The sequence below is a fragment of the Colias eurytheme genome, chromosome 15 (assembly GCF_061535395.1).
Source record: "Colias eurytheme isolate Ceu_HAF_F1 chromosome 15, ilColEury1 Martin Lab GWU primary, whole genome shotgun sequence".
NCBI classification, from domain to species: Eukaryota; Metazoa; Arthropoda; class Insecta; order Lepidoptera; family Pieridae; genus Colias; species Colias eurytheme.
The window spans coordinates 5,703,172-5,724,781 of NC_142994.1; the positions used below are offsets into that span (position 1 = coordinate 5,703,172).

A 21,610-nucleotide genomic window follows, 5' to 3' on the forward strand; every position below is an offset into this window, starting at 1 on the left:
ACATTTTATACAAAAAAATGTTTTATTTCGAATTTCTTTAATATATTTAAGTTAATGCCTAATGTAAGCATAATAGGAATAGGTAATTTGAAAATAAAACCCTCATCGTAGTGGCATGGAAAATCTTTATTGAAGTAAATATATTTATAAAGTCAGTACAATTTAAGTTCAATAGTTTCCAAAAATATTAAAGTGCAGGTTGCTGATCACCTGGCAATGTTAAATATGATTATTTCTTAATTAAAATACAAGCTAATATTGAGAAAACTGTAATATGTGAATAATAACATGTATATACCTAAATAAAATCATGACAAAAATATATTTTAGGCAGGCTCTGAATTACACTGCTCTGTGCTGTTGTTATCCTGGCCACAGTTCACGAATAATAAACTTAATAATTAATAAAAACCGCAAGAGTCACGTGAAAATTTGCACTCGCTATAAAAAGAAACGAGTTCAACAACATCAAATTCTCAAGTAACATCGGCGGAGAGACACCTCGCGAAAGCAAGACGCGCACGCAGCGAGCGAGGCCCCAGTGTCAACGCAGTACATCCTATTCGATTGCTCTAATATTTAAATCGATCAATTCCTGCCAGTATTTACGACTTGAACCCGACAAACTATTTGCACGTCTTGCTTTTACAACAAAATAATTTACAAACTACGCAATGTATATTCATGTATACAATATTACTAAGTGTATGAATGTATAATAATGTAAATACTATTTAATGAAAAACAAAATAATATCATGGAATATTCAAAGAGCCAAAATATTTGAGATTATCTCTACCTCAATACCATTAACTTCTAAGATCTAGGCACAATGCTGCAGAAAATTCTGTATGTAATATATATAACAATATTTTTCGTTGACTGTGGGGCAAAACCTTCTAATTTGTTCAGTCAACACCACCGCACAAGGTACGCTGAAGACATTATTTAAACTGCCATTATTCGTAACATGTTAGTCGCTCTATGTAAAAGATATGTGCTTTTAGCAGTCTGTGAATAAAATGTGAAATTAATCGATTATTAAAATATAGAAAAACACAAGTTAGTAGAGGAGCAGTTAGAATAATGATTTCAGAGCCTGATATCCGTGTGCCGATGCTGCTGGGCCCCGCAACTTGCTCCGCGCAAGCTGCCACGAAGGCAAACAACTACATCTAACAATAGAATTTTAACGTTATAATGTTTTCAAATCTTTACGGAGGGTATTGTCGGTTAGATATATGCTTTTCGTGTTAATACCGGTCCACTTCGATACATACATTCCACGTGGACTAACACCTAAGTTTAAAATACTTTTAAACAGAATAAAATTATTGAGCAATATATTCTTATGAGAATATAGTAGACATTTGCTCGGTTGCACCAACTCTACGGAAATATTATGTAATCCTAATATCAAATGCCAATGCACACTCCACAAATGTCATTTTATAAATAAGATTAAATTAATAAGCATTAAAAAGAAATCTTTGGATCAAAAATAAAATATGCATTTGGAACATGCACCATTCATACAAACAAATTACTAAAATTTCAGTGTTATAAACATAAAAATGACAAGAAACTTAAAATTGTAACTTATAATATACTTATAACTAATTGAAAAAAAAAACAAAGCCATTATACCGTAAAATTAAGAACAATACAGATGATAATTCTAGTAAAATGAGAACATTCTCACATTACGAATTATGAAGCAAAATGTTTGGTGTTATTAGTAAAGTACTTTAGCCTATTACATAGTTGTTAGAATCAATAGCAGAGCGTTTTGCTTTTAACAAAAATCGTAATGTGAGAAACAGATTCGTTATGATATGTTTTATTTTACTGAACAATTTTCAAGAATGTAAATGGCCGCTTATGTGAAAAATTATGCTTATAGTTAAACAATCAAATTCAAAAATAAGTCACTACAATACGTAAATACCAAGAATTGTATATTAAAATATTTGTACTTTTACTGACTAAAGGAAAAAACATTGGCAACTGCTAATAATCCTACAATTGTAAAAAAAATAACTTGTATAATGTAGATTGAAAATGGTCATCTCAAATTCGTTCACTCTATGTGGAATGCAATTAGAATTCTTTAACAATATTAAAAGGTATAATAATATATTAAATTTTTATAATCAGCTCAACAATGTATATAATCTATAATAATTTAAAAGCCTAGATCCAAACTGTGATATTTATTGCACAAGCACTCTGTGGCTTATAATTCCAAAGGGAATAGAGCTCACAACCTTATTTATATTGGTTTTTGAACAGTGGAGAGACCAAACTAATATGGCGGTGGTAAGGTGGGTGAACATTGAACAAGTCTAAATGCGCGAACAATTAACGTTAATCTACTATTTCTAATGACACAATAAAATCGTTTCTATGACAATTGAAATCGTTAACAATATGGCCCCGTCGGGGACGTATGCGGCAAACATATACGATCACTGTACCCGATAGTCAAGCAGGTGATCAGCTGTCTGTGTCCTAACCTGAACGCACGTCTTGTAACGAAGCTGGCCGAACCCTACTCACGGTCTATTAGCACGGTCCTAAAGTGATTTCGGTAACAAGTCACGTCCCACACTCCACCGAAAACTCGAGCTGTGCTTGGTGCCACAAAATAGGCAATACGCCCACCTCCAATAGGGAGGGTAACATGAGAGCTCACCTTGTGCGCTGCGAACCCTACCAATACCACATTGTGTAGCACTAACCCTGTACAGCTGCGCGACGCGGACGCGCGGCAACACGTTCTGAATAGAAGCGGCCGGTTCCAGCGTCGCAAAGCTTACAACCTTAATGCCATACAACGTCTTTACTACATCTACTGAATTTATTGCTGGATACATAAGGGAATATAGATTCAAGAGAAATATATTTACCAAAAATTGCTTTAAGTGTATATAGGTAACTTTTAAGATTTCCAAGAAAGGCTACTGTAATGTACTCTAATGATACAATTATTATCGTGTAACGTCAATGGACAATAGATACCATTTGACCTGCCATTACCCCATGACTTAGTGCTTACTCGTTACAGCAAGAATGTACAGCCAAAGAGATGCAGCGAATATCCGCTACCCTGCCTCGCTAATAACTTCTAAACGACACCACCACTGACAAACATCTCGAACCGTTCTTTGTATACATCAATAATTGAAAAGTACTAATCCCTACAAAAAACCTCTACTTCGACACCTACATAAGATACATGGCAAGAACAAAAGGAAACATTGACAACAAGTTTACATAAAATTAAAATTAAGATAATAATTATAAAAATGATAATACTTCCGAACATACGGCCCAATAAACGTAGAAGCCGATGCGATAGTAATTGGAAAAAGGACAATATTTAACTTCAAATTTATAAATATTGAAATTCACACATAAAATAGTATAATTTGTAAAATTATCCAAAACTTATCACACCACTTTTTAATAATTTTATGCAACCCTAAGCAATATTATTATTATTAGCGTCAAACGCTCCCTTTGGGGCTCCCTATTTTGTTGTATTTTCTGTTAATTATATGTCACTAACACACAATAATTTTGATCAATGGACAACAAATAAAAGTATTGAACATTATAATAATATTAAAACCCTGAATATTAATAAAACAAAAAAAATTGGCAACAATTAGTAACTAATTTTTACAAATATTTATACAATAAAATAATTACTATGTGCATGCACAAATATCGTAAGAAAATAATTTGGCAGTAAAAATTCGTAACTCTAAAGGCCTAACGCACTGGCCATAAATACTATTCAAAGATAGGCCCGGGACTTCTAATTAAAAAAATACAGTAAAATGAAAAAAATAAGAGTATTAATCACACATTTTAATCCGCAGGGTTTTGCAGACCCATTTATTTACTTAATTAAAATAATAAAGAAAATAAAATTCCCTAATACTATCGGGACAAAAAATCCTGAAACAAATAACTTAAAAACAATAAGAAAAATAAACCCAAAAGTTACTCACTAATAAATAAAGGATTCAAGACTCAACGTCAAAATTCAACTTATCACTGGATCTGACCGACAAAGCTCGCAATTCCCAACAACCCGGAGGTCGCAGCCAATTTGTATGCGCAGCAGTTTTTCAATATTTTTCGTCTGTTGGTACATTATTTCTCTCTATTATTGCTTATATCACATTAAATGTTTCTAATGTATTGAATTTTCTTAAACTGCTCCAATACACAACAAATAAACAAATATTACTAATTAAGTACATACATTAGATTACGATATACTATTATAGAAGTGAATTGCTACGATAATAACGTGTATATTGAATGATAATATGGCTCAGCAATATTCCTTCATCGGCGAAAGATTTGGTTAATGCAAATATAATAATGATGTATACAGTTTCATTATCAATCACCTTATATTAAGGAATTCAGGAACTTAAACATTTGAAGCCTATTCAAATACCATGAGGTTCTTTGTCTTTGCAATTCTAATTTTATATTAGGGGAGCTAGAGAGCATTGTATAAAATAATATATAAACAAAATATCACACTCAATTATAGGTGGTCTGTATAAGTACTCATAAATTTTGAAGAATGAAAAAATACTGATCATGAAACAATGGAATCTCCGCATATCTCCATAAATTGTAATGTTCCATAAAATATTTTGCGCACATGCAATTTTGCGAGAAATAAATTTGTAAATACAAAAAATTTAATACTTATGCATCAAACTGTTTGGAAGACTAGTGATGACGAATTGCGTTGAGAAAACCGTTATTTCACTAATCAATATTTTACCAAATATACCGTAATATTTAAGTAGTTTCACTGGTGACATTAAAATTTTTAAGTTAAGTTATATAGACAATCATCTACTGTCTAGTTTAATGAACAATTATTTTCAAAAATTTTAAACGTGGATCGCTATAAAAATATATACTTTGGCGAACAGTAATTTTGAAGATATTTTGTAGAAATAAAATTGGTTTATGATGGCACATTCATGAATATATGTAAACGTGTCTTCGAACTTCGATATCATTAGCCTAGTATTTGTTCAACATTAATCGATATTATAGTAGGTATTACAAGCAGCCTTCAAACCTGCTAATCAAGTTTGTGACATATTATTTGAAAAAGTTACTAATGCCTATGTAAAAGGGAATAACAAATGTCGAATATTCATATAAGTTACACATGAAGATGCCACATAAACGTTTTTCTTCCTAATTGTATACCACTCGTTATATAATGTATACATATATAATTTCAAGTTTAATATTTACAGTGGTTTTTCATTCACACTTTTAACTTCCAAACGTTAAATATTAACCAAATTTTATATTATGTTTGCTTAATAGCCTAAACCATGAAAAATCTTGAATATAGGCTCTCAAAACAAGAGTACATGGAAAAACATTTTGTATAGACACAAGAATTTCTGTAAAAGGTAAATATATTTTAACGGACAATATATAATATTGTATAAGCGATTAACCTAAACTAGATGGCACGTTATTTTAGTGTCGCCTCCTTTGGTCAAAAGACTAAAAATATTTTTAACAATAAACTCAATTGTGCGTTAAACACATGACAATACTTTAATAATTATTGCTCGAAATAGTAAATACGGCAATAAAAATACTTGTTGTCAGTGAAATAGTCTACAATGAATGCAAGTAAGTTTCGATAACATTACAAGTTTCGTCTGAATGAGGCGACACCCCCACGCAGACCCCTAATTGACATGTAATTATTAACTTCACTCGAACTAGGAACCATACCAGCTGCTAATTTAGAAATAAAATTATAATAATCCAGTCAGCCGCTAGAAATGTTTGAAAGGTATTAACAAAACTCATACTCGGTAGGATTTTGAATAATATAGCAAAACAATTTATATTTCTGAACATTCAATTTTGATAATTAATAAAATTCGTTGCATCTTTCGAGAATAATTATCACTGTCGAACACTAACGCACTACACAAACTCCACCAAGTATGAATTCCCTCAATATTGAAGCGTTTGTATAAATATCGACTGGATGTGTAAATAAAAATGATATTAGCCTAAACTTTGGATTTTCTGTTACTATAACTAAATGCAACGATAAAAAAGATATAAACCAAAAAAATACGCAATGTTTCAGTACTTTGGGATTAATAATAAAATTATCCAATAGCAGTGACACCGATTCAATTAACAATTCTAAATTCCACAAAATAAGGTGACAGTAACCGAGATTAATAGGATAGCCAGGATCACTGTGGTATACACTGCGAATGGACATAATGAGACTAACGTGAATTCAACATAATAAAAAACAACAAATAAGTAGTCAAATACTGTTAAGCAAAAATGTTAAGCTTTGTAAAATCAGCAATTAAAATATAAAATATAGGGAATAAATGTGAGATCTTGTAGTATGCAGACTTACAGCCATCGAGTAGTTCCTCAGACAATATAAAGGGTGTTGAGGACTAGAACATGATGATTATTCTTAGCCAGAGTGACAATATAACCTTCAGATGTTATCTTCAAACCGCAGCAGCGAGATACCTGCCGAGACACATTCATATTTCAAGTTAAATACATTGATTTAATAATATCTATTTATATAAAACTAGCGGTCAGCCCCGGCTTCGCCCGTGGTACATATTTCGCAATAAAAGGTAGCCTATGTTCTTTCTCCGGGTCTAAAGATTATCTGTAATATCAAAATCGGTCCAGTAGTTTATGTGTGAAAACCATACATACATACATACATACAAACCTTTCCTCTTTATAATCTTCTTATATATAAAAATGAATCGCAAAATGTGTTGGTAAGTGCATAACTCGAGAACGGCTGAACCAATTTCGATAATTATTTTTTTATTATATTCCTTGAAGTACGAGGATAGTTTTTATGTAGAGAAAACGTAAATATGTACCACGGGCGAAGCCGGGGCGGACCGCTAGTATTATATATAGATGTATAAATTAGTATAAGTATAGATGAATGTGATAGACAAATTATTTGGATAGTTTAGAAGTATATGTACAGCCTACCCGGTGAAAAGTACCCAGTAAATAATTTTTAGGCACCCACCTTGACATAAGGGCACTCGAACTCGGACACGAGCACGCCGTCGCGCGAGAACACGGCCACGTGGAACTTGTTCCCGTGCGAGTCGCCGATGAGCACGTCGCCCGCGTCCGACACGTCGATGCCGTTCGGGAAGTTGGTCACGTTCTCGCAGCCGATGCGCCGCAGGAACCGGCCCTCGTCGTCGAACACGACCACGCAGTGCCCCTTGAAGTCGCACACGTAGAACTCCTTGCCTGAAACAGTGGTGGGGAAACGAGTTCCAATCAAATATTGAAGTCAATCAAATTTATGCATAATCTACTACGGCTAAGAACCTTCATGAGAAACAAGAGGTTGTAATGAAAAACTGCAATTAGAGCGGAAACAGAAAATTATCAGCAATATAATAACAAATCATTACCGCAATTATTGGCATCTTTATAAGAACTGTAACTTTATAACTATAAATCATCACTATGTTTTGAATACCTGAACTCGTAAAATTCCTTGATTACAATCTGTATAAACTAATGTTTTAGCAATAGCATCACATTACATAACCATTATCTTCAATACTCACCACTAATAGCAATATCGGATGGTTCCCTCATACACTCACTGCAATCAAACCAGCTCATAAGGTCGCCTTCTTCCGATAGGATAAACACGGTCGGTGTGACACTGTCCACGGCAACTATAAGGCCCTCGGCTGTCACAGCCAGACCGGCCACAATATCAATGAAGCGAACCTACAACATTTATTACATTAGTTACCTGTACAGCTTGCTGTAAATAAAAAAGTCAAAATTTTTATCACAAACATTACATAAAGTCGGGAAAAGTATTTGGTGTATTGCCTTATTTATAAAGCAATTATTAAAATGTTACTTTTCAAAAAGTACTACATATACATATAAAAAAAAAATAACATACAGCAATTTTTTTCAAGAAGTGTCCATTTTTGGTGAAGATTTGCATTCGGGATCGTTCATTGCCACGGTCGCAAACAACGAACTTTCCTGTGGCGCGGACAACGGCTACTTTGCGAGGATACCACAGCTGACCCTCTTCTTTGCCGGGAACTCCGAAGTTGAACTTATGATTTCCAGACTTATCAAACACCTGAAAATATTACATATTGTAGCAAAATTTTCACGCCAAACGCACGCAGAATTAAAAAAAAGGAAGGCTAAAAAACCTACTGTGATGCGGTGGTTATTTGTATCAGCAACAATGATATCTTCGTCGTTTCCTAGGCAGAATCCATGAGGGGAGTTAAACTGCCCCTTTCCTCCACCAAGCTGGCCAAATTTAAATCGAATATGCATTGGTGTTGCTTTGGTAGCGCGCACGAGGGGTGCTGGCGGAGCAACTAAAGCTGCTTCTTCAGCGGCTGTTAACAGCGGCCTACCGGGAGATACACCACGAGGCCCAACAGAGCTAATACTGCTGACTGCACCAACTCCTCCATAGCCATTCACTTCTGAAAAATAAAAATAAAATTATGCTCTACTCTTTTTTAATAAAAAAGATCTTTACAGCATAGATGTGTATTGCAGATTAATAGATTTTAAGGCTGTAAAATAATGCTAACCTGTATTCAGTCCAAGTTTAGCAAGTGCTTGCAAATTATTATATGCTTGAGGCGAGTTCAAATCCCCGGCAAGCAACTCCGCCAGAGTAAACGATGGAGCTGGAGACGCATGGGTGGGCGGTGCAACGTCTTTTTCGGCAATGCTTGCTAATTGTTGCAAGTTATATTCAACCATTGATGGCAAAGCAGGAACGCCTCCAACGCCAGTGACAGCTCCAACACCAGGTACATTATTGACATTGACTACTCCAGGCAGGACGCCGGTATTCGCAACTGGCCCCACACCAGGCACGGAGCCAACGCCAGGAACACCCATTGTTGGAACGCCGCCCACTCCGGGTACTCCTACCATTCCAACTCCGGAAACTCCTGTTACACGACGAACATTACCCAGTGGAAAATCGTCAAACACTGGAGCATTAGTTACAGACACAGCAGGCGAGTGAGCATTAGACGCCACGGATACAATAGCGGACGATTCACTGAGACGTTTTCTCTCCTCGGCTTTGGTTGCTTCAGTGCGAAAAGTTCCAAATGTTTCATCAGTTACGGCATCGAATTTTTCCATCTTTGTGACAAATTCTAAAGAGTAATCAACATCAAATTCAGGAGCTCCTTCCAAAAGACGTGCAAATTGCGATGCGACGGTTTTCTTAAGCATCACTATCTCTGTTCCATCACCACGTCGTAGCAGTCGCGCCGCGAACTTGCAAGCACAATCAATGCGCTGCACTGTTTTGTCAACGCGGTCGAACAAATCCATAACTTTCAATTCTCGCTCCTTGTGTAAACGCTCCAGTTCTTCGAGAGCTTTTTCGCGTCGTCTTTCTAATGCTGCTTTATAAGCATGAAATGCTTCATTAATGACATTCTCTGCCTCATCACGTTGGCGTTGTAAGTCACCCAAAGCATCATCGAGTCTGGCTGAAGCACTTCCAGCAGTAACGGCACGCGCATTTCCTTCGACGATAAAGTTACGTAATTCAGCACGAAGATTAGGTTCGGCATCCACTATACGTTCACAACGATGTTCACCCACCTTATGGTCGACAGTGAGGCATTCAGTACAAGCGCCAACTTCACATTCGCAACAATAAAACTTGAGGCTTTCTCCTACGTGGCGACTACAGAATATCGGCTTATGCACGGCCGACTTTTCCTTAGATGATCTTAGTGCATCGAAAGGTACTACGCGATGATTTTCAAAACACCTCATGAACTCGTGAGCTGAATTGCAATTGGAGCACAAGAAATGAGAGCAATCTGTGCATCGAGCTACAGCAGGTTCCTTACTTTTGCAGCAAGTACAAACCACAGACTGATCCATAGACGAAACATCCAGGATATTAGTGATTACATAATCAGATGGTAGGGATGCAGCTCCTCCAGCAGGTATCTAGTAAAAAAAAACAATATACATAAAAACTTCATTAATAACAGAAGTTTTCTTTTTAAATTAGTAAATAATAAATACCTTTGTTTCTTGCTTGCACAGAGGGCATTCAACTGCTAGATCATACTTAAGGGAATCCCCAGCTTCATTAACCATCAATTTGTCTATGCATGCTTCACAGAATACATGAAGACATGATAATACTCGAGGACTGCACAACTTATTGCTACAAAAATATTAAAATTATATTTTCTTAGCACTAACATTTACTGCTTAATGCATAGACAATCATTGCCCCTAATAATACAAAAAAGGTGATGTTGACTTACCAACAGTTGATAATAATAAAGATCTTTTAAAAACTAAGCATAAGGTACCTGAAGAGTTATCCTTTATTAGCTTGATAATAACAAATTTGAACTTAAATCCAAATTTTTATTTTATTTACTCAGTATTAAACTAAAATGTTGTATTAAATTCTACTTCACTTCAATTAAAGGATTAAACAACACATGCATATAACACTTCAGGTACCTCATACTGAAACTGAGAGGATATACAAATAATTAATTCTATTTATAAATAAATAAAAAATATAAAGAAATGTACATCTTTTACTCACTCGCAAATTTTGCAATTTTGTTCTTGCTTGCCACTATCAGTAGATTCTAAAGAACCTTCATCCCCCAAGCTAACAAGACCATCCCCGTATAGATCCCCATTAATCTCCTCCATTTTAACTTACAAATAACCCTTGTATATAATGTATATTTTTTTTTTCACTTCAAACAACAAGTATCTGCAACAAAAATGCATAAATGTTTAAAATGTATGTAGAAAACAAAGCAGATTAATTGTTTTAAACATCCCACTAGATTTTACTATTACTTAATTACTTAAATAGTAGGATCACTTAGTAATCCCTAACTCACTTAGATTTTTTTCACCTAAATTTTCATTCAACCTAATACATATCTTGCCATTAAATATAACATTGAAATAGAGAGACAACACACTATATCTAAAGTCAAGAGACAAAATTATGTTTAGTTCCTAATAAAGATATTATACAAAAGAAAGAGAGGATAATTGTTTATTCACATCTATGATTTTTTTTGTTCTTTAGAATTTCAATGGCATTGATTGAAAATTGAAATAGCATAAGTATGTAAGATAGAGCATGTATACTTACATAATTTTAAATGAAAAATCAATTGACAAGAGTTATGAAATAATTTGGAAAATCCAAAAGTGCACGCCACATAATTTTTTTTTAATAAGTAAATATTTATTAATTATTATTTTTGTTTATTTAATAACAATTAAACCACATCGAATCAGACCCTGAAAAATGAAAGGGTTCTATTCCTGAGCATACTCAAGCGTAAGAGAAAAAAAAAGACTCGATTAGTAAAGTATTTCCGTCGCTATCGTGTTAACAAGAAAAAGGATCCGCACATACAGACACACGGACGTCCAAGACAGAACTTTTTTAAACTGTTTTTTAACTAGTTTAAATAACAAAAATGACATCAAAAATATCATGAACGTTAAAAATAGTGTTTTTTCTTAATATGTGTGTGTATGTATTACCTTACAAGTGCAATGTATGATACATAAAGACATTTTAAGTTTGAAAAATCAGATGTTTTGCGCGAAGTGACAGTAGTACCCACCTCAACGCTTCGCTTATGAGGCGTGCAAAAAGCAAATAATATTGTTTTCCAAATAAGAGATAAACCTATTACTTGCCATACAATATTCTGTGTTATTTTCACAAGTTCAGAACATTTTTTTTTTCATTATACCTCAAATTCCAATACATTTTAACACAAATAACTTGGTAAAGAGAAAAAATTAATAAAGATATTATAAACACTATTTATTTATTCTTATTAGAATTAAATCAGATTATAAATAATAACTGGGCTTATGAACTAAAAAAAAAACAAACAGCTATTGAATTTTGATCTTACAATCACAAATACCCAACATTTATTGTACTTGAACAATAATGTTATTGTTTAAATGCTAAACATAATCTATTGATCATAAACTAAATGCTGCAGTGAATTACAACAACAAAAAATCTTGCAAACCTATCAGCATCAGAATATTTGGTGACTATAGATGTTGGATTATAATATGTCTTGGATGATTTCAAAGAATTAAAAGTTGTTTATTGTAACATCTTTATTATTTTAAATAAGCTCAAATCTTAAAGTTGATCAAGATCCTGGTTTCAAGGCTAGATTATATAATATTAATTTAAAAGCTATCAATAAAGCTTTAATCTCTTCTAGTTTAATTACAGTAACTATATATGAATAGGACTAGTTTAAAAAATTTGGAAAATCCAAAAGTGCACGCCTCATAATTTTTTTTTAATAAATATTTATTAATTATTATTTTTGTTTATTTAATAACAATTAAACCACATCGAATCAGACCCTGAAAAATGAAAGGGTTCTATTCCTGAGCATACTCAAGCGTAAGAGAAAAAAAAAGACTCGATTAGTAAAGTATTTCGGTCGCTATCGTGTTAACAAGAAAAAGGATCCGCACATACAGACACACGGACGTCCAAGACAGAACTTTTTTAAACTGTTTTTTAACTAGTTAAAATAACAAAAATGACATCAAAAATATCATGAAGGTTAAAAATAGTGTTTTTTCTTAATATGTGTGTGTATGTATTATCTTACAAGTGCAATGTATGATACATAAAGACATTTTAAGTTTGAAAAATCAGATGTTTTGCGCGAAGTGACAGTAGTACCCACCTCAACGCTTCGCTTATGAGGCGTGCAATATGTAGTTAAATTATACAGTAGTGGAAATTGAATTGAATATAGTTGTCGGCACGTAACTTGGCCACTTTTTAACATAGTGGGGGAAGCTTGCGCATATAAAAATGTACTAAAACTTGATACGCAAACTTCCCCCACCACGCTACTTTTTTGCCAAGAAGTTTGCCAGGCGCTATACCTTTAGCTTTGCCTTAACTAAACTGAAATGATTGTTGTACCTACAGGCAAGAAATCATGTTGACATCTTTAAATGTAAATTCATATTATGTTAATACTGATAAATCAGTAAGTTATTTGTTTTAACATAGATTGAAATTTATTAACTAATTGTTTAGTTAAGGTGTTGTCACCTTTATAAATGGTCATAAAACATAGTTTAAATTAATATCAATATTTTATTCCTTGTATAAATAGGTATTATATAATAAGTAGTTTAATAGAATAAAGAAAGCTTAATGAAACCTAAAAAAATATTACCTATACAAACTTAAGAACCATGATTCTCAAGTCAAGAGAATATCAATGCACACATGTCCATGTATAACATGTATAACTAGTATAAAAAATGTTTTATATTAATTGAAATATACTAAAACATATCATTAGGAATTATTTTTAAAATACTACCGATAAGAAATTATTATATTAGCGACACTAAAAGGGATCTTCCCTTCAAGCTATTATGTACCTATAGATACATGTATGTTGGAAATGTAAAAATACATTTCTAGGCAAAAATTTTCATAAAAAAGTATTTTTTACAAAACCGAACAATAGTCGATAACTAATGAAGCACACAAAAAAGATTGGGAACCTATAATAATGGTTTAAATTTAAACTAGGGACATCTACCAAAAACGCAATGCAGCATGCATACTGCAGACAATGGCGAAAGTAAAATATTTGAAAAAATAGTTATTAAAATAAATGGATATGACGAATATAAAGCTTAAATTATATTAAATAATTACTAACCTTCAACAGTTAATATTTTGCTTTAAAATAGACGATCAACGCAGAATGTTCTACCACGCCGTAACTATGAAAATATTCATCACTATGTAAATAAATAAAAAATGAGCATCAAGCTTCAACAGACTTTAATTAAAATAGTATGTATCTTCGATGAATTAAAACTAAAGTTTTGTCACGTTCTCATTTTAAAAAGACCAATGAATACATTACTGCATAGTATTGATTTTATTCGTTCACTTCGTAGTTCGTTGCGCTAAGTGCTCTAGTCAAGGGTTACCACTTAGAAATTTTCAATTTTCATATTTTCATAGACTAGCAATACTTTTTAAAATTAAATAATAATTATTAATGCACCGATTTAATCACGATTTACTGATTGTATTGTGGGAGATAATATAAGAAATATGTGGCAGATGAAGTATAGAAATATGAATTAACATTAACTACCCTAAAATATCAATAATCTATATAATATATAAAAGAAAGTCGTGTTAGTTACTCCACTTATACCTCAAGAACGGCTGAACCGATTTAGCTAAAAATTGGCAGGTAGTTTAGAGCCAGGAGAAGGACACGGGCGAAGCCGGGGCGGACCACGTCTAGTTATCAATAATTATGCCTTAACAAAATAATATCATCTGTTCTTTATTTCGTTAGAAGTCTTTCTGTGAATAGAATACGCAGTTTTTAGACAAACATTTTTATAAAATTACAATATTGTGTTGGGTTTTTAAAACAATATTACAATAAATATCAAAAACTTTTACATTCTTTCACTTGGTAATTCGAATGCCTAGCGTTTTCTTCACGCACCGCGAGCCGAGCTCCGAGCCGTGACCATCGTCCACAAACTATATTAAAGCCCATTTAAATTTTAAAGCTCAACAGACAGACAGCTCAACAAAATAATTCAACAACGTAACCCTTAGATCATTAAGTAATGGATGGAGTACGCTGGCAAATGTTCTAACTAAACTTTCTGCTGATTTTGGTGCGGGGAGGGCAACTCACACTATTGAAACACAATCACACATTCACAAAAATAATTTGTGTCACGAAAGTCGTAAAAATTTACGACCTTTTAAGCGACGAGTTTTTAAATTCAACTCTATCCCTAAGTTCATAAAGATTAAATTTGTATTTCATTCCAAGTTGTCTCGTGGGGAGTGTGGTTCAATATCGCGTTCTAAATTCAACTTTATAACTTAGATCATAAAGATTAAATTTGTATTTCTTTAAAAGATAGTCTCGTAAGGAATGCGGTTCATTATCGCGTTTTAAATTCAACTCTCTCTCTTAGTAGATAAAGATTAAATTTGTATATTTTCTTTCCATGATAGTCTCGTCTCTTTCTCTCTCGAAACATGACTCGATTATATGTCTTGATCATATCGCTAAACGATACATCGACGATTATTAGAAATTGCATTTAATTAGAAATGTACGATAAAAAATAAAGAAATAATTTGGAAAATCCAAAAGTGCACGCCTCATAATTTTTTTTTAATAAATATTTATTAATTATTATTTTTGTTTATTTAATAACAATTAAACCACATCGAATCAGACCCTGAAAAATGAAAGGGTTCTATTCCTGAGCATACTCAAGCGTAAGAGAAAAAAAAAGACTCGATTAGTAAAGTATTTCGGTCGCTATCGTGTTAACAAGAAAAAGGATCCGCACATACAGACACACGGACGTCCAAGACAGAACTTTTTTAAACTGTTTTTTAACTAGTTAAAATAACAAAAATGACATCAAAAATATCATGAACGTTAAAAATAGTGTTTTTTCTTAATATGTGTGTGTATGTATTATCTTACAAGTGCAATGTATGATACATAAAGACATTTTAAGTTTGAAAAATCAGATGTTTTGCGCGAAGTGACAGTAGTACCCACCTCAACGCTTCGCTTATGAGGCGTGCAATATACACAAATGAAAGGTTATTCCATCTTTTTTAATATTCGACATGTTTGAATTGCTTCTGCAAGACTTGACAGTGCAAAACGGCATTTTTAGCGGAGCACTCGCAGACGTCCTTTCGATGTTTTACGAATACGCAGAGTGTTTGTAATCGATTACGCAAGTAGTTTTTATGAAAGCATAAGATTTTTCGATTCGAATAATCTTATACCTCAGCAAAAGGGGAAACGCCTGTGAGTGTTATCCATTACTTAATGATCTAAGACGTAACCTAATAACGACGGCATTGCACCTGCACATTTTTTTAACTTTTTTCAATTACAATTACATATTATATTTGTAATTATAATGACCGATATGAGTAATTTTAATAATTGATTTTACTAATAAACCATTCTAAACATAATATACATATATAATTTCTAAATCATAACACAATCAACATATAAATATAATTTCTAAATCTTAATTCACTTTAATCGTTTTTTTAGGCAGGTTACCCCCCTACAATGATAAAATTGATAGACGTCAAAATATGTTGCAAAATAAAATTAGCTCCAAGTTCCAAACACGACCGTAGCATTTGTGTCATATACATTCACGCGCAGATTTGCCCGCGTACTTGTCGCTGGTGAAAAATTCCGGTGGGTGGGCGCGCCAGTGAATATGATTACAACAATATGTTCTCTTAAAGGCCATAAAGAAGTTTATTCATGAATTTCTCATTTCCAAACAAGTGATAATGCTGTAGAGGAAGTGTAGAGGTTTTGTTACTGTTCATCACAGATAAATACTAATTTGTTGCTTGTTTTAACTGTGGTTATATCTTTGTCTATATAATATCGCGTATATATCGTCTGTGGTAATTGTCAGGCTCAGTGGCTGTGGAGTGGCTGACACTCATCTGCTTTAAATGTTACTAGCTGTATATTTTTACCCTAATTTAAAGGAATCTTAGTACGCTTTGTCAGTCGTCAAATAAAAACTTGAGATGTCAAGGGACACCCGTATGAAACGAAGTTACTAAAATAATGGCTTGCTTTCTATGAGAGGGAGGGATTTCCTATTGAATAATATAAACCACATCCTTTACCTTCACTTTATTTTACACTATTAATATTAAAAAAACCCTTTCACTTTATTTGATCATTATGACGTATTTGGGTGTTTAAAACAAGACTGTTGTATAAAGTGCATTTTATTTTCTTAGGAGCTAGGAATAAACTCTTATCGAGTTTATTTTGGTGTAAAATTAAGTTGAAGGTGGCAAATATTAAATTCTAGTGCCAAACTCCCAACCATCTGCCAAATATTGAAATTTGAAATGCCAAGCTTTTACTTGACACTGGCAAATAGTCATACCTTCTGTCAGTTGTCACCAACTGTCAAGTGTCAACACGTTATACAAATGTCATCAAAGTTCAGAATTAGAGGAGTTAATTTATATTAATTAAAACCATACAAATTTTCATATAAGAAGATCCTATTGTAAAATAAAAGAATAAGAATTCAAGACAGGTGTGCATAATATTATAAATTTGGAAAATGACGTTTATACCAAGCTGGGAAGAATTTGAAAAATCTGCGGAAATGTTATATTTACGCGATCCAGAAAACACACGTTACAGTATCAAATACTCACATTCAAAGGGAGTATTTCTTGTAAAAATAACTGATAACAAAAAGGTAAATTCTTTTTCTATAAATTTGGAAGATACCTATCATAATTACTTAAAAGTTATAAGCAAATATTTATCCAAAATGTCATAAAAAATCTGTGAATAATAGAAAAGTAAATAATTCTTAATAGGTACAGCAACTATCATAAAAAAAGGTTCTATTAGTTTATTATGGATATAAAAGTTAATAGGAGTTTAATTAATTAATTTAAAGAATAATCCCTATAACTGCACTGTATAAAACAAAGTCGCTTTCTACAGAGAAGTCCCTATGTATGCTTAAATCTTTAAAACTACACAACGGATTTTGATGCGGTTTTTAATAGATATATATATATAGATAGATAATAGAAAAGCTAGTTATATAATTTATAGTTAATTCTAATGCTGAGCAATGTATCTACCTAATATCGCAACAAGTTAAGTCTTACATGTAAATTGTAATATAACCTTATTTTTTAAATGTTAATGCATATTATGTGACATTAATATTGTAAAGTTGTATATTAATTATTATTAAATAATTTATGATTGTAATATTATGTCCTCTTCACATAATATCTTTTCCTCTTTTCAGTGTCTTCAATATAAAACTGAAGTTCAACAAGATGTAAGAAAAATAGACAACTTTATATCAAATTTAATTAGACATATGGCCTCTAATGAAGTTTAAGCAATAAAAAAAATTAAATAAGAAGTATGTTTTATTTTATTGTGCTCAAGAGTTTTCTACGGATACTCTTTAATATAGAGATATGGTTCTCCTCATCTCTATGGTCTATATGTTAAGAAGGTTAAGAAATGGACCATTTTTTTTATACAGAGGAAAAAATGAGTGTGCTCAAATAGCATCCTGATAAGACCTTCCAACATACTAAAACTCCTTATAAAAAGCAGAGAAAATGTTCAAAGGTCTGCGGTACCATTATATCATTTGTATCTACTGAGCTATACAGAGTGCCATGGATTTAGTGTATAGAATATCTTTAATAATGAGAATAATGACAAAGCTGAAAAGTATGTTTCTTTGAACAACTAATCTCAGTCTGGCTATGCTAAGTTCTTGTTGTAACAGTTGTATAGATATTTTAACATAATCAGCATATTGTAATGCACTTACAATATACTCTGTGCATGTGTATGTCACCATCATCTGGTTGAATTTGCTATTACTATTTGTTTGAATGGCTGGCGCAATAATTGAATGACGACATTCAATTGAATGGCTAGGCCGAATGTTGATTTAACAAGCGTCACTCGACATCAACAAATAGCGGATTTTAAAATAGCCCTTTGAACAGAGCGGATATAACGCTCGGCATATTGTTGACGACATTTGCTTAGAATTTACTTTTTCCACAAGAAGCGAGTCAACTTGCGTCCTATTTCTGTGTACTTACATAGGTATAAAAAAAATTAACCTAATCCACCTACTTATCTCAATCAACGACTATGCTAAACAAATACATACTAAATGATGTTCAATCAACATGTTAAACACCTAAGTTAAACACAGAGTAAGTAATATATTACACAAAGTGACTCAGCCGACTCGGTCTCATTTTCACCTACAGAATAGACTTCAGAGAGGATATAGGATAGGTTTTATCCCTCAAAACCCACGGGAACAGGCACACAGAATACAGATTCTGAACTTGAGCGTGACCTTTCTGTTTGTATACTTGTGTCTACTTAAATAAACATAATTAAAAAAAATCATGTTAATTTATGTTCATACTCCATAATATATCAAATAGCCAACAGGGCAAAATATATACCTACATTATACTATTAACTAGACTGCACCAAAATATTTGTTATTATAAAATATGATCTATCTATACTAATATTATAAAGCTGAAGAGTTTGTTTGTTTGTTTGTTTGAACGCGCTAATCTCGGGAACTACTGGTCCGATTTGAAAAATTCTTTCGGTGTTAGATAGCCCATTTATCGAGGAAGGTTATAGGCTATATATTATCACGCTACGACCAACAGGGGTGGAGTATCTCAGTGGGTCGACACTTAGAACATCGTTTTGGTTAGGATTCCATTATCAAGCAATTTTAAACTTCATTCAATTGACATAGAGTTCAAATTATTTTGTACTTTTCCAAGACCTAAGGGCGAGTCTGGCATGCCAACATTTAGAAAAAATAAAAATATTTCTAATGTTGGCCTCTCCGATGTAATCATATATTGTGCATATATTATAAGATTTAATATTTTAGTTTTAATTATTTATTATTATTTCTTCTTTTTTTTTAAACCTTATTTTTGTACATTTTAATTTTAAGCTAGTACATTTATAAATTATTTCTTTCTTTCTTCGATTTCTTGTCAATGGTTAAGACTTAAGCATAGACAACGTCTTGATGTTGATTCGTTGTTTGTTAATTTGAATTCAAAATGGCGTTTTATTTTGTTTTGGTGGAAGTTAAACAAAATTTGTTCTTCATAAATCGTAGATTTTGTTATTTACTCAGTTAATCAAAGTGTACATTGAATTTGTTAATTTGTAGTATTTCTGCCAAAAGTGAAAAGGAAGAAAAAGTGTTATGTGTAAACAATGTTAAAATCTTTGTGTGTACTTAATAATTATTTGATTTATGACTTAATATTTGCAATATGTACCCAATGACTGTTCTATAAGGAAGATAAAACATAATAATTACATAACAATTTATGAGAAAACTTCTCTATTACGTCATGTTCTGGCTGTAGAATCAATTGGAGAGATATTATTATGTCCAAAGAAAACAACGGCTTCTTCATATACGATTCCAATATGGCGATCCGAACGGCAACGATATAATATTATTGGTATCGAAATTTAGAACGAGATTTTAAAATAGAAATCCCACAAAATGTTTCAAGGAAAAGTATAAAATGTGAATCAACTGTATTCACATAATATTTAAGCCGTTAACCGAATTAAGTCCTACATGCCTAAATAAAGATATTCAGCAAAATTCAAATGGAATTAACCATTTTTGCCTATTATAGTGAGTTTTAATATTATATAAAAATGTTATTATATAATTATAAATATTATATTATAATAAACTTATTGATCTACATTGTTGGTGTTTTATTTTTAATTTCCTATAAATTTGAATAAGGATGAGAACTAGTAGTGATGTTACCCAGCATCGAAAATTTTATCGATATCGATATGAAGTTTTATCGATAATATGCACTCAAAAAGACATCACTAGCACGTCAACTTTTAAATGTTGGCAGCAATGTGTGTCATTTTTGACGTAAGTGAGCTTATGTTGGTATATAAGATTCGCCCTTAGCCAATACATGCATATGTGTGCGTGAGCTCGAAATCAAAGTACTGAGTGCCGTCTCTTACTATATTACTTGCTCTGTGGAGTATCTATATACAAGGTTGCTTTTCCTTACAAGAGGAAGCTAACCAAAAACAGTCCGAGCGAGAAGACTCCCACTGAGCCCAAAAGGAAATGGTCCTTGTCTAACGTTTTGACAACTCATTGCTCAACCAATCATTGAAGTTTATTAATTATAAATGGTACTTAGGGTGACCATGAATTTTGTTTGACTTTGCACCATCTTACACACACAATTTTACGTATACTACGTTTTAGTTTATGTTTTTCATACATTAAATTAGGTAGCGTATCATCAACATTATAATATAATATAATGTAAATGTATTATGTACAGTTTACTGGACATTTACCCACTCGCTTTTCAAGAAATTTGCCCCTTATTTTGTTGAGCCGTGGTCACTTAGTTAGAAAAAGACAAGTTAGAACGAAAAATGCTTTCACTCGGACTTATTTTGGCGCCTTGCGTGGTTCAAAATCTAGTTAATAGTATAATGTCTTTGGGGCAAAACGACAGTTCTTTTTGTCTGTTAAAATTTCTATCATAACTATATATCAAAACAAAGTAATAGAAATAATGTATATTTAATTTATTCAAATGATTAGTTGTAATCTTGCTTGTAATGGAATGGATGGCATTAAAACCACACGGATAAGTTTTGTTAAATTAATGGCAACATTAGTAAAATAATTCGGCCAATAGCCTAGTATTCAATTAGCAATTTATTTTATGAAACCACTAAAACGACAGCAAAAGTTGCTGTCAAAAATGTTGATGGACATTGGA

At 32.4% G+C, this 21,610-nt stretch overlaps 2 protein-coding genes across 2 annotated transcripts; one reads left to right on the forward strand and one right to left on the reverse strand.

Annotated features, from left to right (window-relative positions):
- Positions 1 to 107: 107 nt before the first annotated feature.
- On the reverse strand, positions 108 to 14,104 carry mei-P26 (E3 ubiquitin-protein ligase meiotic P26). The gene is made up of 9 exons (XM_090110548.1): positions 13,863 to 14,104; positions 10,700 to 10,876; positions 10,159 to 10,303; positions 8,685 to 10,080; positions 8,293 to 8,573; positions 8,024 to 8,212; positions 7,671 to 7,839; positions 7,112 to 7,344; positions 108 to 6,579 (listed from the first exon to the last, which is right to left on the reverse strand). The coding sequence occupies exons 2-9, from the start codon at positions 10,810 to 10,812 to the stop codon at positions 6,475 to 6,477; spliced, it is 2,631 nt and encodes an 876-aa protein (XP_089966674.1). The 5' UTR covers positions 10,813 to 10,876; positions 13,863 to 14,104; the 3' UTR covers positions 108 to 6,474.
- A 3,065-nt stretch (positions 14,105 to 17,169) lies between these two features.
- Positions 17,170 to 18,158, forward strand: Srp9 (signal recognition particle 9). The gene is made up of 2 exons (XM_090110410.1): positions 17,170 to 17,475; positions 18,046 to 18,158. The coding sequence occupies exons 1-2, from the start codon at positions 17,335 to 17,337 to the stop codon at positions 18,139 to 18,141; spliced, it is 237 nt and encodes a 78-aa protein (XP_089966536.1). The 5' UTR covers positions 17,170 to 17,334; the 3' UTR covers positions 18,142 to 18,158.
- Positions 18,159 to 21,610: the final 3,452 nt, after the last annotated feature.

Coding starts and splice junctions, on each gene's coding strand:
- mei-P26 (XM_090110548.1), bottom strand. CDS start 10,812: ATGGAGGAGATTAATGGGGATCTATACGGGGATGGTCTTGTTAGCTTG. Junction 7,345..7,670: donor ATCCGATATTGCTATTAGTG/GTGAGTATTGAA, acceptor CCACTGTTTCAG/GCAAGGAGTTCTACGTGTGC. Junction 6,580..7,111: donor TCGAGTGCCCTTATGTCAAG/GTGGGTGCCTAA, acceptor GTGTCTCGGCAG/GTATCTCGCTGCTGCGGTTT.
- Srp9 (XM_090110410.1), top strand. CDS start 17,335: ATGACGTTTATACCAAGCTGGGAAGAATTTGAAAAATCTGCGGAAATG. Junction 17,476..18,045: donor AAATAACTGATAACAAAAAG/GTAAATTCTTTT, acceptor TCCTCTTTTCAG/TGTCTTCAATATAAAACTGA.